This window comes from Protopterus annectens, chromosome 1.part2 (genome assembly GCF_019279795.1).
Source record: "Protopterus annectens isolate FY-2018-M chromosome 1.part2, PAN1.0, whole genome shotgun sequence".
NCBI classification, from domain to species: Eukaryota; Metazoa; Chordata; order Ceratodontiformes; family Protopteridae; genus Protopterus; species Protopterus annectens.
Window position 1 is genome coordinate 309,360,815 of NC_056727.1, and position 16,048 is coordinate 309,376,862.

At 41.6% G+C, this 16,048-nt stretch overlaps 1 protein-coding gene across 2 annotated transcripts in view; it reads right to left on the minus strand.

Moving 5' to 3' along the window:
* Positions 1 to 16,048, minus strand: part of NDUFAF5 (NADH:ubiquinone oxidoreductase complex assembly factor 5) — a 658,571-nt gene that overhangs the window by 365,524 nt on the left and 276,999 nt on the right. The window contains exon 5 of one of the 2 annotated variants that reach the window (XM_044056157.1): positions 15,198 to 15,301. The exons of the other annotated variant lie outside the window; for it this stretch is intronic. Within the exon in view, the coding sequence (XP_043912092.1) occupies positions 15,198 to 15,301 (104 nt within the window). The remainder of the gene's footprint in view (positions 1 to 15,197; positions 15,302 to 16,048) is intronic. 2 annotated transcript variants of the gene reach the window in all.

Sequence of the window (16,048 nt, forward strand, 5' to 3'; positions counted from 1 at the left end):
AACTTTCATGAGGTCTTTACTCTGAACAGACTCTCTCTCTAGGCAGCAGGTGGACCCTATAAAATCCATTTATTATTATTTTATACATTTGTTAACTGGGTAAACTCACTGGAAACAAGTCTCCCTTTTCAGGGTGACCTGGTTACTCTGTCTGTTCAAGTGGCTTGTTTAGAGTCACACAGTAAGCAAATGGAGGTGGAAGGAATCAAACTCTATATCCCTGACTCCAGGAACTAGCTCAGTAACAGATCACAGCCTTAATCATCTGTGCTGAGAGCTTGAGATCTGCAGGGCACAGGTCTCAAATCCCCACACTTTACACCAAAGTCCAGTGCACAACCAACACACGGTGGCTGTACACAATGTAGCTAGTTCATTAGCATAGAAAAGATATGTGCCCCTCATATGAAACATCCCCTTTATATAGTATGTGCAGTCTATTGCATAGCAGAGATACTACATCAATTATTTAAAATTAAGCATGTCAAAAGCTAGCTACACCAAAATAAAACTTTTGAACAGATTCAAAGACATTTAAATTAAATACAACTTATCCGTCTCGAGAATAATTTTTACCTCTGTCCATATACCTGTTTGTCTTCAACAATTTTTCATATCTGTAGTATTTCAACAAGGCTGCTTTATTTTGCAAATGGAATAAAAAAAAATTTCCATTTTGCACAATTCTTGTCATACTCTAGCTTTTGCTGGAGACAACTCAAGGAACCTGCCTCGCTCTCTCTAATTCTTCATTACCACCATTCTCACAGTTTCCATCTTCTTGGGGCACTACTTGTAACAATCCTGGTAGATCGTTCCTATAATTTTGATGCATTTGTCTTCTACAAAATTTCTTAAGTCCTTTTATACATTTTCCAATATTCCCTCAAGAATAAAGGACCTTGGTCTAGCCACTTTACCAGATACTAAAGATTCATGCCCTGGTCCTTCCCATGTTTTTTTTTTTTTTTTTTTTTTTTTTTTTTTAACTGTTTCTTTGTCTCAGACATATAAATCTGGTAGTCTCTTGCAGTTTCTATCAGAACAGTATTTCTTTCCCAGTCGATTCCTTTCTAACATTTTCCTTTCTTTGTAATAAATTTCAGACATCAGTAGAAGGATGAAGGGGGTACTTAAGCTTTCAACATTTCCATCGTAAGAGTTGAGCTTATTATAAACTCAGTCCCTGTAATGAAGTATTACTACATGTCAAAACTGCAAGATGACAATCCTCACTGTTTTGTCTAATGCTCTTTTGCACTCATGACATTTTTCAGTTTCATTAGTTCTGTTAGTGTAACACGGACACTAAGTCTAAATTATTTTAAATTCCTGAAATTTGCCTTGTGAACCACTGCGAAAAATTACATCTTGTTGCATTTATCAGTCTGATTAATTTAGGGAACTTGCTATACTAATCCACACAATAAGTACATGCCTTCTTTTAACTAGAACAAATCTATACATAATCAGTTCCACTGAAAATATCCTCTTCACTACCAGGAAGTCCTTGGAGCATAAACTAATATCTCCACTTTTAGAATGTTGCTATGGTATGCAACATGGATGGCACAACCTAGAATTACCTGTTTGAAGCAGACATTCCTGGCCAAGAGATTATATATCTCAACATTTTTTTGTATTTTAGCATCCACAAATTTTATTAATGTATAGTTTTCCCCACATTCAGCCAAACTACTTTTGTTGCGAGTTATGTCTATGCTTTTTGTAGATTAGGTTTATTTTTATTTACCAAAACATGCAGGTGTTCACAGTGACATTTGAGAAATAGGCCAAACGGAGGTGTGGTAATGATTACAGGTTATGCCCTTCTGCAAAGAAGAATTTCTGGGTAGATAGATCAGTGATGGCCAAGGTCCTTACATGAGTTTGAATTCGAGAGATACTGCCAAAAATCTTAATTATGGATGTGTTAAACCTGTGGACCAGACCACATTAGTCTCTTGGAACTTGGCAGCTAGAAAGGATGGGGAAGACAATAAGAGAATGATTAGATCAGCATAAAGACTTCCGACTGTCCACAGGGAAGGTGCTGCAAATAAATACTGAAATGCCTGGCAGCATAATTTCTATGTCTGATATTAGCAGATAAATGGAAAGTAATGAACCAACTACCCAGAGTACACTATAAAACTGAGAAGATATGTATTTTTGGTGCCAATGTCTCTCCAAATTATTTTATATACCAGTTAGACTTGCTGGTATAAATCCAGTGATTAGAACTGGCTTCTGGTGGTTTAGAGTACGTTATTGTTTTTTTTCGGCTTTTCCCGGTTAGGGGTCGCCACAGCGGAACTCCGGTCCGCTAATGATTGGCAGTAGATTTTCACGGTGCCAAGTTACCAGCTCGACACCCAACCTTCAACAAAGGCACGCCCATTCACGCATGTCTTTCGGAATGCCACTCTACCGTGGGGAGAACATGCAGACTCCACACAGAAGGCACTCCCCGCGCACTAGCTGAGAATCGAACGGGAGAACCTCTTGCTGTGAGGCAACATCGCTACCGCTGGTTTAGAGTATAATGGACAGAAATGTGTCTTCATGTGGTCTGGAAATGCCCCATGCTTGGCAGTTTTCAAGCAGGATCTGCAGAAACTGGTCTTGGAAATCTTGGAAATGTCTGCACTTTGTCATCATGTTTTCCTTTTGATTTTTCTTATAGGACAGGAATTATGGGACAGAAACTGACCGATTTTGATGTACTTTCTGGTAGTGTTCTCTGAAAAAGGCCATTAACAACAAATGGGAATCCCAGGATCCCCTAAGATTGCTTTTGTTATCCAGCAAATGAAGGAATTACATGATTTACAATTAAAGTAAAGTGCAGGGCCATCCGGACACCAAGTACTTTCCAGGTGGTCCCTTTAATCAAGTACACATCTGAGCTTAGATTATCAACTGCAGACTAGCTTGTAAGCACGGTTAGAATTTTTTTTCTTCTTACAACTTGGAAGGTACTTCTTTCTTTTTAGTTGTGTGATGATGTTAAGCTAGCAGATCTTTAGGGTGACTGTTGTTTTAAAGATAGTGGGTGTCAGGGTATATTTATGGTGTGTGTTTTCATATGGAAAAGTTGATCACAATCTATGAAAAATGTCCTGCATTTGATTTTACTGTTTGTTTCTCATTTAAATGCAATGACTATAAACTACTGGTTATAATAGTATGTTTTTAATAAAGTTTGTTATTTGAAAAAAAAAACAAAAAACAAACTACCTCTTCTAGAATTATGAAGAGGCAGGAAGAGATTCACCAGTCCCTGTTTCAAATGAGGTTCAACTGCTGCACATCTTTAAGTAGGATATTCTGAGTGTCTCAAAATCTCTGCTGAGACTGTTTAGACTCTTGGTACAGCTCGTTCTGGAGCAAACCCAACAGCTTTAAGACACAGATAATCAAAGCCATACATGCACAGCCCTACTAGTCCTTGACGACATTTCTCAAAGCTTGGGCAAATTCAAAGCACTCTTTTCTCCCCATCATCAGTAGCAGCCACAGACCATTGTTAAGGTGGCTGCACTTAGGATGCCAGGTTGTCTTCTAAAGCAATATGGCAGGCATTACAGAAAACAAGATCATGCCAAAAATTTTCACATCTTCCTTGGTCTGCAAGGCAGGTAATTTCTTGTTTGGGGTTGGATGGGTCTGGAAGAAGACGACAGGGATGCAGAAGTTTCTTCCTCCTATGTGGATTTTAGATACTGAAAAGGAGAAGACAGGATAGAAAGATAAACCACAATGGTGAGAAGTCACCAGTTAAGTTGTAAGAGAGCTGGACAAAAATAACTTCAATTGAAATGGGCATCCAGTATTCAGGTTCTGGGTTCCTCATTTAAGAAGGAGAGCCTCAGCCACGCCAATTCAAGCCAAGCCATTCTTCACGTGTACATACATTACACTGTAACAATGGGCACACCATCCACACACTCAAAACTACAACAGACAAAATGGAAGCCTACTCCGGAAGTAGCAGGAACAGCCTTAACCATGTTACTCCAAACTTCAGTCTGGCAGAGGAGCATGGGCTCTTGCTACGTCTAAGAAAATCTTATGATTTATTTCCTGGTAGCAAGGTGGCAAAATGCTGCGGTCAGTGGGTTCCCTGCTGGAATGAAGAGATTATAAGGGGGTTGGCTACAGGATTTCTTGGAAAGGACTCACTCCATTCAACTTGTGGCTAGTAAAATAACACCTGATTACGGCTTTAGTTAAAGAATTTGGATGCTTCCACCTGCAAGAACAGAATCATTCTTCACAGGCTCCACAGAGGGGGTAACCCAAAGCTTCTCCTCTTTCCTAAATAAACACAGAAGAACTTCTGAAATAGAGGAATAGAAGTCAGAATCCAGCCCATAGATAGCCTTATAAGTCTTAAACTCTAACCAGATAAGGGGTCATATAGGAGAAAAGTCATATGGGAAAGACAAAATGACCAGCCTATCTAAGAGATAATTACTTCCACACATAAGGCTTTTGACAGCAGTCAGAATGGTAGAAAATTTGCCTGCCCCCCCAGCCCCCCCCCCCCACTCCCAATCTATCGGAGCAATCTAATATATCATCTCAACTGGTGTTAAGCACTTAGAATGCCTGCACTGAATGCAAGTGAAAATAGATCCAGCATGAAGGCATGCTTGCCAATAAAGGTGCACTGCTCTAGGCTTGTAGCTACTGTCAGGCCATATTCCCTAAGCATGTGCTTCCATGCTGAGATGTAAACTTCCCATCAGATATCAAAAATCTATGTGAATTCTAGTCTATTAAACCATAGTGTCTCACATTGAATGGCCTGGAGGATTCCACAACTTGTGTCAACATACCATAATGGGACCAGACACAGACTCTTAGGGTGGTATGTCCATGGCTAAGAATACTCCAGATCCAGAGTCAGTTGACTCTATTCCTATGATTAGGTCAGCTGACCTGAGACTAGGCAGTTTACTACACCTATAAATACATCCCTCATGATGGAAACCTGAGTGAATCTCTCCTCTGGGCCCTTCATCATCATCTGCAAAAGAAGAAGAAGACATGTAGGCTTGAGCCATAGCTAGTCAAGGACTAAATTACCACCTGTGAGGACTGCAAGGTCATTTTAAGAGCAGATTTCATTTTACAAGGGCTAGGTCAAAGCCTGCACTATGAGGCTCGGTCTCTGTGATAGTGTTTTAACTGATGTCTGGGTCTGCTCTGTGGAAATGATAGCAGTTCCTGTAAGAAGAGCTTTCAACTGCCACTCTTCTGTGAGTGATGCAAGCTAGCAGCTTATCCCTCAAGCATCTTAAAGTGGCAGTCCTGCACATACCTCTCAACCTGTAAACATTGAAAACAAGAATAAAGGCCTGATTGAAGGCTTAGTGTCTGTTATTCTAAAAGTGTATTAGTTCTCGTTTAACCATTTGGGCCAGTTATTTTACATTAAAAAGGTGTGGTCTGCACTCTTGTCAGAGGAGAGATTCTGCCCTTCTGAGCTGGGAGCTTCTGGTTAAAGGCTTATTGTGCCTATTTGAATGGTTTCTTTCTGAAATTAGTACGTCTTGTTTGCTGTAGCATAGACTAAATTCAGACCTGCTGAATCAAATTTTGTTTATATAACTTGAGCACTAATCCAGACCATCTTTTTTTGGAGAAGGTTCCCCTGCACCTTAGTGGCAGGAGTGTGCAGTTAGAACTTGTCTGATCGAAGACTGCTGGAACGGGGCTCAGTTTTTATCTTTTTATTGGTTAATGTGTTTAAATCAGTTTGCTCATTTGCTACTGTAATAATAAAAAAAAAAATATATAAACTTTATGCATCGCCGTTTAGCTAGGGTTAAAGTATTCCCGGCGCCATAAAGTCTGCTCCTCAAATTTTCCCTTAGAACAAGCCAGTTTTTTAGTTTTAGCACTAAAATCTGTTTCTTTGAGCTCAGCACTTGTTCAGAACTCATTGTAAGCACTAAATAAGCTACAAATTACTACAGCACTCAATTTTCCTCACTAGTCTAGAGGACAATAGTTTTTAGTACTTGATAAATAAGCACCTATCCAGGCATGTCTAAGGGTCAGCTCCCGGTGTTTTCCCCTGTCTACCTGATGAATCTGGGCATCTTGGGGCAATGCAGCAATTGCCTCATGTACACAGACAACCGTCTCATCCTACCACCCAACACTGCAACCTGTGAGAGATGCACTTATATAGCCAAACTGGAAGCAAAGCTGTCTTCACCCAAGACTGGATTAGACAGTCAAGAGGAGAAGGAAAACACTTGCATCACACTCATCACAGTCCCTCAAAACCTACACCACCAAAACACGCACAAAGAAACATGAAACACACACCTACATTCACGGAGGCTCTCAATAATAAAAATCTGCTCAAGTAACAGAGACCTCCAAAGCAGAAACGCAAGCAACATCCACCCCCCAACACAACCCAAATGACACACAGTCCACAAACTCAGTGTGCCACTCAACCACAGCCCATGAGGCATAACAGCATACTCAACACTCAAGTCATAGGTGACTCTATTGTCAGGCACACTGATGTTCCAATTACCAGGCTAAACAAGGAGAAAGTTACTGTCAGCTGCCTGTCGGGTGCCAGGATCCGCCACATAACGCACGCACTCAGATCACTCCACAACAAGTACAAATATGACTCTATCATTGTCCATGTTGGTGTGAATGACCTGAGACGTACCTACCTGGACTACATGGAGGAGCTCTCCGATCTTGTAGCCCAGGCAGGTATGACCCTAGCCCTGAGTAGCATCTTCTCATCACCCAGAATGATACCACAGTACAAAGACAAAATGGCTGACTTCAACAACTGGCTAACATTCTGGTGTCATTCTAAGAGGATCCAGTATTTGTCTTCCTGGGATGACATGATCGACAGACCACGATGCTTTGCCAGAGATGGCCTGCACCTGTCACCATTGGGATTCCGGATACTGGCTAAGGCTCTTGCCACCCCTATAGTGCCTTTTTTAGGCAAGGTTCAAATGACAAATTCACCACCTTAACAGATACAAGCAAGCAAAATCTGAGGGTAATGCTACAAAAATGCTAGAAGTCTAAACTTCAAAATGCATTCACTTGAGGCACTCCTTAAAATGGAGAACATTGACATCTGTGCAGTGACAGAGACCTGGTTCAAGGCTCCAGAGAGCACCCCTGCATTGCCAGGCTATAATTCATACCACACCTTTCAGCCACCTAACCTGGACTGAAACACTAAAGGCAGAGGCATGTCATCTTCATTAAGGATATCCACACCTCCAGGCTAGTTGCTCAGCATAATGCATCCGAGATTATCCAAGTGCAACTAACTCTGGGCAAGACCGCAATCCAAATTGTAACTTTCTACAGATCCTCCACCATGCCCCAGGATTACCACTCCTCATTTCTTGATACACTGGAAAATATTAGGGTACAATCCAACACCCTAACAATGGGCGATTTCAACTACCCCACCATTAACTGGGAACTCTACTCATGTACCAGCTCTTTTGCTCAACCTTTTCTGGAATTCATAAATTCCAATGCCTTGGATCAACTTATCCACACCCCCACCAGGGGCAGCAATATCCTAGACCTGGTTATTACCAACATGGGCGACCGGTGTTCCACACCAGAGGTCAATTCCTCATTGGTCAGATCCAACCACAAGCTAATCACCCTAGACATCCACATCTCGCCCCCAACCCCCATTAGGGAAACCACCATAAAAATTTCTCCAAAGCCAACTTCACGCTTCTTAAGACAGAAGTGGCAAATTTCACAACATCTATGCAGACGGACAATAGAGCTATGACTGCTGAATCCTACACAAATGCACTTTATAAACACTTACATGAGTGCATGGATCGTGCTATCCCTAACAGAACCAAGACGCTATCCTCCAAAAAAGTAAGCCAATGTGGTGGTCCCCTGCCATAAACAAACTCTACAACAGAAGAAAGAAACTGCTGAAAAAACGAGTAAAATCCCATGATTGGAGGAAGTCCCTGGTCAGCCTCAGTAAGCAGCTGAAATCCCTCATAAAATCCTCCAAAGCTAGTTATGAAAACAAAATTGCCACTGATTCTAAAGACAACCAGAAAGCATTCTATAGCTATGTCAAGAATCTCAATGGCAACACTCAGATCTGCTCTGAGCTACAGCACAATGGCACTAAATATACAGAACCAACAGATATTGCCAACATCCTGGCAGATAGGTTCAGTGCCAACTTGACCCCCCCCCTCTCATCCCCTAAAGGGCCCATCTCTATACCGGAAGAATGCAAAGTTCCTGTAATCACGGCTGCACAGGTGAAAACCACACTCTGCAAAGCCAAGAACACAGCATCCATGTGACCTGACAAAGTACAGTTGTGTACACTTACCATAAATGTAGATGATAGTGTGTATTCACTGTTGCAGTCATTACATTTGGGTAATCTGCTTGCAGGTTGCCCTCAGTTGGCCTGATTAACAAAGTCTTGGGTCCTGCGTCGGTTGCTGTCCCTTCTACCGTCAGGTCGTCAGGGGTATAAAACATGCACCCGACGCCATCACCTCAGGTTTTCTTGCCCCAGATGTCAGGTGCCCCCCTAATGGGGTGTAAATAAACATAAAAACACAAAGGTATACCTCCAACAAAAAGCAAATACACCAAAAAGGCTTTTAAGCATAGTAAAGGAAAGTAGAGGTATAGCCAGAAGAAGTTAGGGGGCTGGAGGGAGGGTAACCAGGACTGAAACAGTGAATACACTCTAACATCTACATTTATGGTAAGTGTACACAACTGTACTACGTTCTTTGTGTTTCACTGTTGCAGTCATTACATTTGGGTAGATTCCCAAAGCTATGGTTGGGAGGAGGAGTTTATATAGCATTAGGGGCAGCTATATAGCCCTGCAAGAAAGTAGTGGCAAAGCCAGCTCTGGATTTAGAGAAAATTGGAAAATGATAATGCTTGGTGAAAGTATGTACAGAAATCCAGGTAGCAGCTTCTAGGATGTTCCTGGTAAGAAGACCTCTGAGAAAGGCTGCAGAAGTAGATGCAGCCCTGATGGAGTGAGATCTGATCCCCTGGGGGATAGGTTTTCCATGGTGCTTATAACAGAAATGAATGCAATGGCTTATCCATTTAGAAATGGTTTGTTTTGAAATAGCCTTCCCCTCTGCCCCTGCAGCAAATGCTACCAGCAGTTGTTCAGATTTTCTTCGGGGTTTAGTCCTGTCCAAGTAGAATCTAAGTTGTCTGTGCACATCCAAGGAATGCAGAATCCGTTCCCCTTTGTTCTGTGGATTGGGAAATAAGGTTGGCAAATGAATGGACTGATTAAGAGCCACACTGGATACCACCTTGGGCATGAAGGATGGATTGGTCCTGAGTGACACCCTGTCCGCATGAAAGATGATGAAAGGCTCCACTGCCATAAGGACCTGTAATTTAGATATCCTTCAAGCTGAAGTGATTGCTAAAAGGAAAGCTGTTTTCCAAGAAATACATTTTAAGTCTGCAGTAGCAGCTGGCTCGAAAAGAGGTACAGTGAGTTTCTCCAATACAAAGTTAAGGTCCCAGGCAGGGATTGGTGCTCTCCTGGGTGGTCTCAAGTGTTTGGCCCCTCTGAGGTACTGCTTGAGCAGAGGATGAGAGAAGAGGGGAGGTTCTGTGTTATAATGAGCTGAAATGGCTGAGGTATGTATTTTAATGGAGGAAAAAGACAGGCCCTTGTGAAGCATCTCAGTTAAGTATTGCAAAATCTGAGGTAAACTGGGCGCTGCTGTGCTCATCCCTTGAGATTGGTTCGAGGCACAGAATCTTTTCCAGTTTTCAGCATAAGATTTTCTAGTACTAAGCCTCCTTGCCTCTAAGATGACATCCATCACAGGTTTGCTGAGGGTTGATAAGGGTGAATTTACATGATTAGCCAGGCTGCAAGGTTCAATGTTGGAAGCTGAGGGTGCAGAATTTGTTTCTCCTGCTGAGACAGCAGGGAAGGGGTCTGAGGCAGGTGCCATGGAGATAACTGCGACACACTGTGCAGGAGGGGGTACCAGTGTTGGCGCTGCCAGTCTGGAGCAATCAAGATCATCCTTGGTTTGTCCTGTTTGACTTTTAGTAGAACTTTGGAGAGCAGAGGCAGCGGGGTTAAGGCATAGACTGAAGGACAGAGCATCCACTTTCCAGGCTTGTTTGTGGGGAGTCCTTGTGCAAAACTTGTCCAACTGGTAGTTCTGGGGGGAGGCAAATAGATCTATGTCTGGGCTCCCCCATTCGCTTGTCAACATGTTGAAAAAACTTGGTTCCAATTTCCACTCGTGTGGGTCCATGAGGTTTCTTAGTCCGTCTGCCAGTGTATTTAATATTCCTTGCAGGAATTGAGCTTGTAGGTGCACTTGGTAGCTCAAGGCTGTGTTCCACAATGCCATGGCTAGTTTGCAGAGGGGGTAGGAATGTGTACGCCCCTGCTTGTTTATGTACCACATAACCGTGGTGTTGTCCGTCTTTACCATTAGTTGTCCTGGAAGAATGTAGTCCTTGAAGGCTGTCAGAGCATTATGTACAGCTAACATTTCTTTTTGAATGATATGTAGGTGCATTTGACTTGGGTTCCATTTGCCCTGAATGCACTTCCCTGCCAGGTGAGCCCCCCATGCATAGTCTGATGCATCTGTTGTTAGGGTTTGGGCAGCAGGGGGTAGTGTGAATGGTAGTTCCTTGTTTTGGTGGCAGGCCTCTGCCCACCAGAGGAACTCTAGGCGTAGGCAAAGTATGACAGGAATCATTGTTTCTAGGCTGTGAGAATGTTGACTCCATAGGCTTTTTAGATACCAATGTAGTTTCCTCGTATGCAGTCTTGCATATAAAATTAGAAGAATGCAGGAGATCATGAACACCAAGGTTTGCAGTATTTGTCTTGCAGATAGCAGGGTTTTTGTGGCCACTTGTTTGAAATAGGTTACCAAATGAATTTGCTTTTCTGGCCTAAGGTAAGCCATCTGGGAAGCTGTATTCAAGCTTGCTCCCAGGAATGTAATTTGTTGACAGGGTACCAGTTGTGATTTCTTTTCGCTTATGGTGACCCCAGACAAGTTAGAAACCTTTTTACAAACGCCAGATGATTCAAAAGTACGCCCTGTCTTTCTGCCTGAATTAGACAATCGTCCAGGTATGGGTATATTTGAATACTTCTTTGCCTGTAAAATGCAATAACTGGAGCCAGGCACTTTGTGAATACCCTGGGCACAGTAGACAAGTCAAAGGGCAGTGCAGAGAACTGATAATGCATGTAGCCTGCTTTGAAGCACAGGTATCTTCTGCAAGATTCCCTGATTGGGATGTGCAGGCATGCTTCTTTTAAATCTAGTGTTGCCAATCAGGCGTCTTTGCCTAGCATAGGAAGTAATTGAAGAGTCAACATCTTGAATTTTGGAATCTCCAGAAAGGAATTTAGAGTAGACAGGTCCAGGATCGGACGCCATGATTTGTCTTTCTGGGTACCAGAAAAAGTCTGGAGTAGAAACCTTGTCCCTTTTCCTCTTCTGGTACCAGTTGAATAGCCCCCATGCTTAAGAAGGAAAGTACTTGTTTTTGAGCGTCTGCCCACTGATTTGGGGGCAGGTCTAGCCACCCATTTGGTGTTGGCAATGTGTGGAAATGAAATCTGTATCCCTGGGATGCTATATTTAAAACCAATTTGTCCTGGGTTATGAGTTCCTAGTTCTTTGCATGAAGAGCAATCTTTCCCCCAAAAGGGGTGGTCAAATGATAAGTGCTTGGGAATTTTAAAAGGAAGTCATTGAGACTGTTTACCATAGGGGGGTATCTTATTTCCAGATTTGGAAGTGGAAGCCCCCCACTGCTTAGTTCTGAGAATCTCCTGGGACTGAAACCTGGGGTTTTTGCTGTGTGTGGGTTTGGCTTGAGAAGACCTGGAAGGGACTGGAAAGAACCAATTCTTAGTAGGCCAGTGCCTACTAAATCTAGAAGGTTGCACTTGTAAACAAATCTTTAACAAAAAACAGCAAAGCAAGCCGGAGCTAAAAACCTTGAAAAATTTAATGTAAGCACTTTCTGAAACGTCAATACGTTTCCTTCCTCAGACATACAATAACAAACCATTACTAATACATATTTTATATATATTGCATATAGTAATGTTCAAAAGTTTTTAGCAATGAATTTGTTTTTAGTAATTATTGTGAGTAATATACTAATTGGTTTATTGGGCTGTTGGTATACTATATAATCAGGCCCAAATGGTTTGTTATTGTATGTCTGAGGAAGGAAACGTATTGACGTTTCCGAAAGTGCTTACATTAAATTTTTCAAGGTTTTTAGCTCCGGCTTGCTTTGCTGTTTTTTGTTTTACACAGTTTGTTGAAAAAATCTTTAACAGTTTGCATAGATTTAGCTTTATCTTCCAACTTTTTAAGAACTTTTTCAGCCTTGTTGCCAAACAGGCGGTCCTGATTTAAAGGTGCATCCAACAATTTAGCTTTAACGTGATCAGGCAAAGACTGCTCCTTAAGTCAAGCATGCCTTCTAAGCACAGACCCAGTAACAGCAGCCCTGCAAGAGGCCTCTAAAGAATCAAAACCACATTGCCAGTATGTTTTCCAACCTGTTCAGCAGAATGCATTAAGTCTTGCAAATCTTTATTTTCCACACAGTCAGGAATCAACATAATTTTCTGTTTAAGCAATCCAATGACATGTTGCTGATATTTTAACATATGAAATTGGCAGTTTAAAGCTCGGATTGCCAAGGTTGCTGAAGTATAAACCTTTTTACCCCATCTATCCAGCGCCCTGGAGTCTCTATCAGAAGGGGTAGGATTTGTAGCAGTAGAAGCCTTAATGCCCTTGGGCCCCTGAGAAATAGTCTCTGGATCTGCAACAGGATTTTTGAAAAGGAACTTGTAGGACTCAGGAACTCTAATATGTCAGGTTTACTAGGAGCAGGAGGCAGGGAATCAGGGGCCAAACTGGATTCTGAGAAAACATCATCAACAATGTCTAGTACAGGAGGTATAGCCAAAGGCCTATGCTGAAGGGGAAGAAGGAAATCCCTAAGCCTCTTTTTTGAATCAGAAAATTCCTGGCTTTCCCAGTGAAAATGCTCCCTTAAAGAATGTAAAGTTTCTCCAAAAGAAAAATCCTCAGGAGGGGAAGCAGAGGGAATAGAATCCTTTGTATCAGAATCCTCATAAGTAGGTAAGGACAAATCCAGGTCATCAGAAGAGTTAGAAGAAACAAATCTGATCAGAAATCAAGCTCAATCCTAGGCCTCTTGGGGGGGGGGGGGTTTGACTACCCCTGATTAGAGTTATTAGATCTTCAGCCATTTATATCATTTGTTTTTTAGGCATAAGAGCCTGAGCATGTAGCCTGGGCATCAGTTTTTTAGACATGGATCGAGATTTAGGCCTTAGTAATGAAGGAGGTGTCGATTTAATATGCAAGTCTGTAGGCCTGAATACACCATCAGAAGCCGGTGTCTGCACAGCGGCTCCGAACTCATCCAAGGTAGAGACATCCGCGTGTTCCATAGTTGAAGTATCTCGCGGCATACCGGACTCCAAATGGGTCTCAGTAGAGGCCTGCGAATCAGAGTAGGTTTCTCATCCAGAAAAAAATAGGTCATTGTTCCCCTCTACTCATCACTCATTAGACCCATTATAGAGTACAATGCCCCTTTTGGTATGTACCTCACAAGACATCTACAACAACTGGAAAGGCCACAGAAATACCTCACAAAGAGAATTACCGGCCTCAAACAGATGCCCTACGCAGACTGTCTCAAAAAACTCCAGCTTTACTCCGTCGCATATCGCCTACTTAGAGGTGATTTCTGCCTAACATACAAAGGTATGTCAAACCCAGAGCTTTTGCATATGCTCCATTTAAAGAAATCCCAATCCCTCCGAGCTACATGCTCTAGGGACCTAAACCTTGTCACTACAATAAACAGAACATGCTGGAGGGATAAATTCCTGTCCCAGAGACTTCCCATACTCTGGAACAAACTACCTATCTATATCAAACAGAGCTCCTCATTAGCACTCTTCAAAAAAATCTTGATGATTGGATGGGAAATAGGAAATTCACCCCGGGGATCACCTCTGTGGTTGTGCTTGACAGGAGCACAGGAAAATAATGTTTTTGGATGGCGAAAGCCAGGGTACCTTTTCGGCTAGGCTTATATGGGCCCTAGGGCCAATAGCCTAGTGCCTACCTATGAACCTATGAAAAGTAGGACATCTGATTGGCATAAAATTTGAATACTAACTGGCACTTCACTCTTCCTGCTTCCAGTAGGAAAGTGGGATACTACTCAAACACATTTTAAAAACAGTGACAAACATGATGAAACAATATAAGCATATTGTCAGACAGCGTAATATTTGTAGACTTTAATGAACTGTACTGCAAAATTCTACCATACAAGGTAATTTGTTTTTTTCTTAAGAAAATGGGAGATGTCAGATGTTTAGCCTCTTTTTTTAAATTATTGTTGCTACTATTATGCTGGTCATGGGGTCTGGTTTTCTGTGTACTAGGCAGTTTAAACAATCACATGTAATGAGGAGATTCAGAAAACTGTGTGAAGTGGTAAATCAAGCCTTAAAACAGGGACACACTGTGCAGGAATAAATCAGGACTGAAAAAAGGAATATTCCTCCAAAATAGTGACAGTTGCGAGGCCTGGTCCTGCATCACTGTTACTTACAGCTGTGTTTTATGATGCATTCTTCTCCGAAGCAGTTGCTGACAGAGGTTGAGTGGTAATTTGACAGCCAGACTGTCAAGTTTTTGAAGCTGCTTCTATCTGATAAACACAGACTCTCTCTAATGTGTGTCAAGACTGAGATCAGTACTGTGAGAGTAGAAGACAGGAAATGCAAGACTTAAAAGCAAGGAGTGGCATGAAGTGTGCAGGCTGTGGGCACATGTATCCAAATAGGTCAGCTACCGAGAAAAGAACACTGAATATTAGCTACTGGAGAATATTAAACTCAATCAAAAAATTATCCTTGAGGTTAAAGCTAATTATAAAAATGTGTATTCTATATTTTAACCATTAGGGTATTGTGCTGCTTACACTACAGATCCAGCCTGATATCAACAGAAAGCATGCTGTTTTAATAAGAAATGAATAGAAAACATATGAATGTTACACATCTGGAGACATACCTCAAACTGCTGACTATAAGGTCAAACGTGTTTTCTTTGAAAGGAAGAAATTCTTCATCTGCTAAGATATTAAATGTTGGAATTTCAGACTTTACTGCCTTTTTCTGAAAATAAAATAAAATAACAGAAGCTACAATCATGTAAGGAATTGATTCAAACATTAAAAGTGAGAAATATTCTGCCATTTTCTTAGTGTTTTTACATATCTAGAAACATGAATTGGTGACTAAGTGAGGAAACCAGTTAGCCCACATAAAACATCACCATGAACCTTTTGACACACTTTTTATTAATTATTGCAATAAACTGCTTTTGTTGAACTTTTCCTGTCAAAATATGGCTAACTGCCATCATTACTCAAAATAGGAACTTCCAATATGGCTGCACACTGATCATATATGATTGATAGTTCTTCCAGTATGAAAAAAAAATGTGAAAAAGGGAGACTGAAACTCTGAGTTTGAATAAAATTTGATTACTGGCTAGTAATTACACTGCCTGTACACCAACAAAGAAGGAATTTGGAGCACCTGAAAGAAAATCAACCAGAAAAGGATAACAGAAAACTTTATACCTAGTAAAAATCCTGACACTGTTCAACAAAAATCTGTTCAAGTTTCAGATTTGCTGCAGCTGATCAATCATGAGGCTTTGTAAGAAGAGCTGTTTCAAGAATACTAGTGTTGGAAGACAAGCATGCAGAGAAAAAGTACAGTTTTGTACCTACCATAAATGTAGATGTCCGAGAGGAATGCATCTGCAGTCTTTACAAATGGGTTGTCCTGTCGTCAGGCAGCCCTTCGGTCGGCCGGATTCCAAAGTCTGGGTCTGGCTTCGGCTGGTGTCGCACT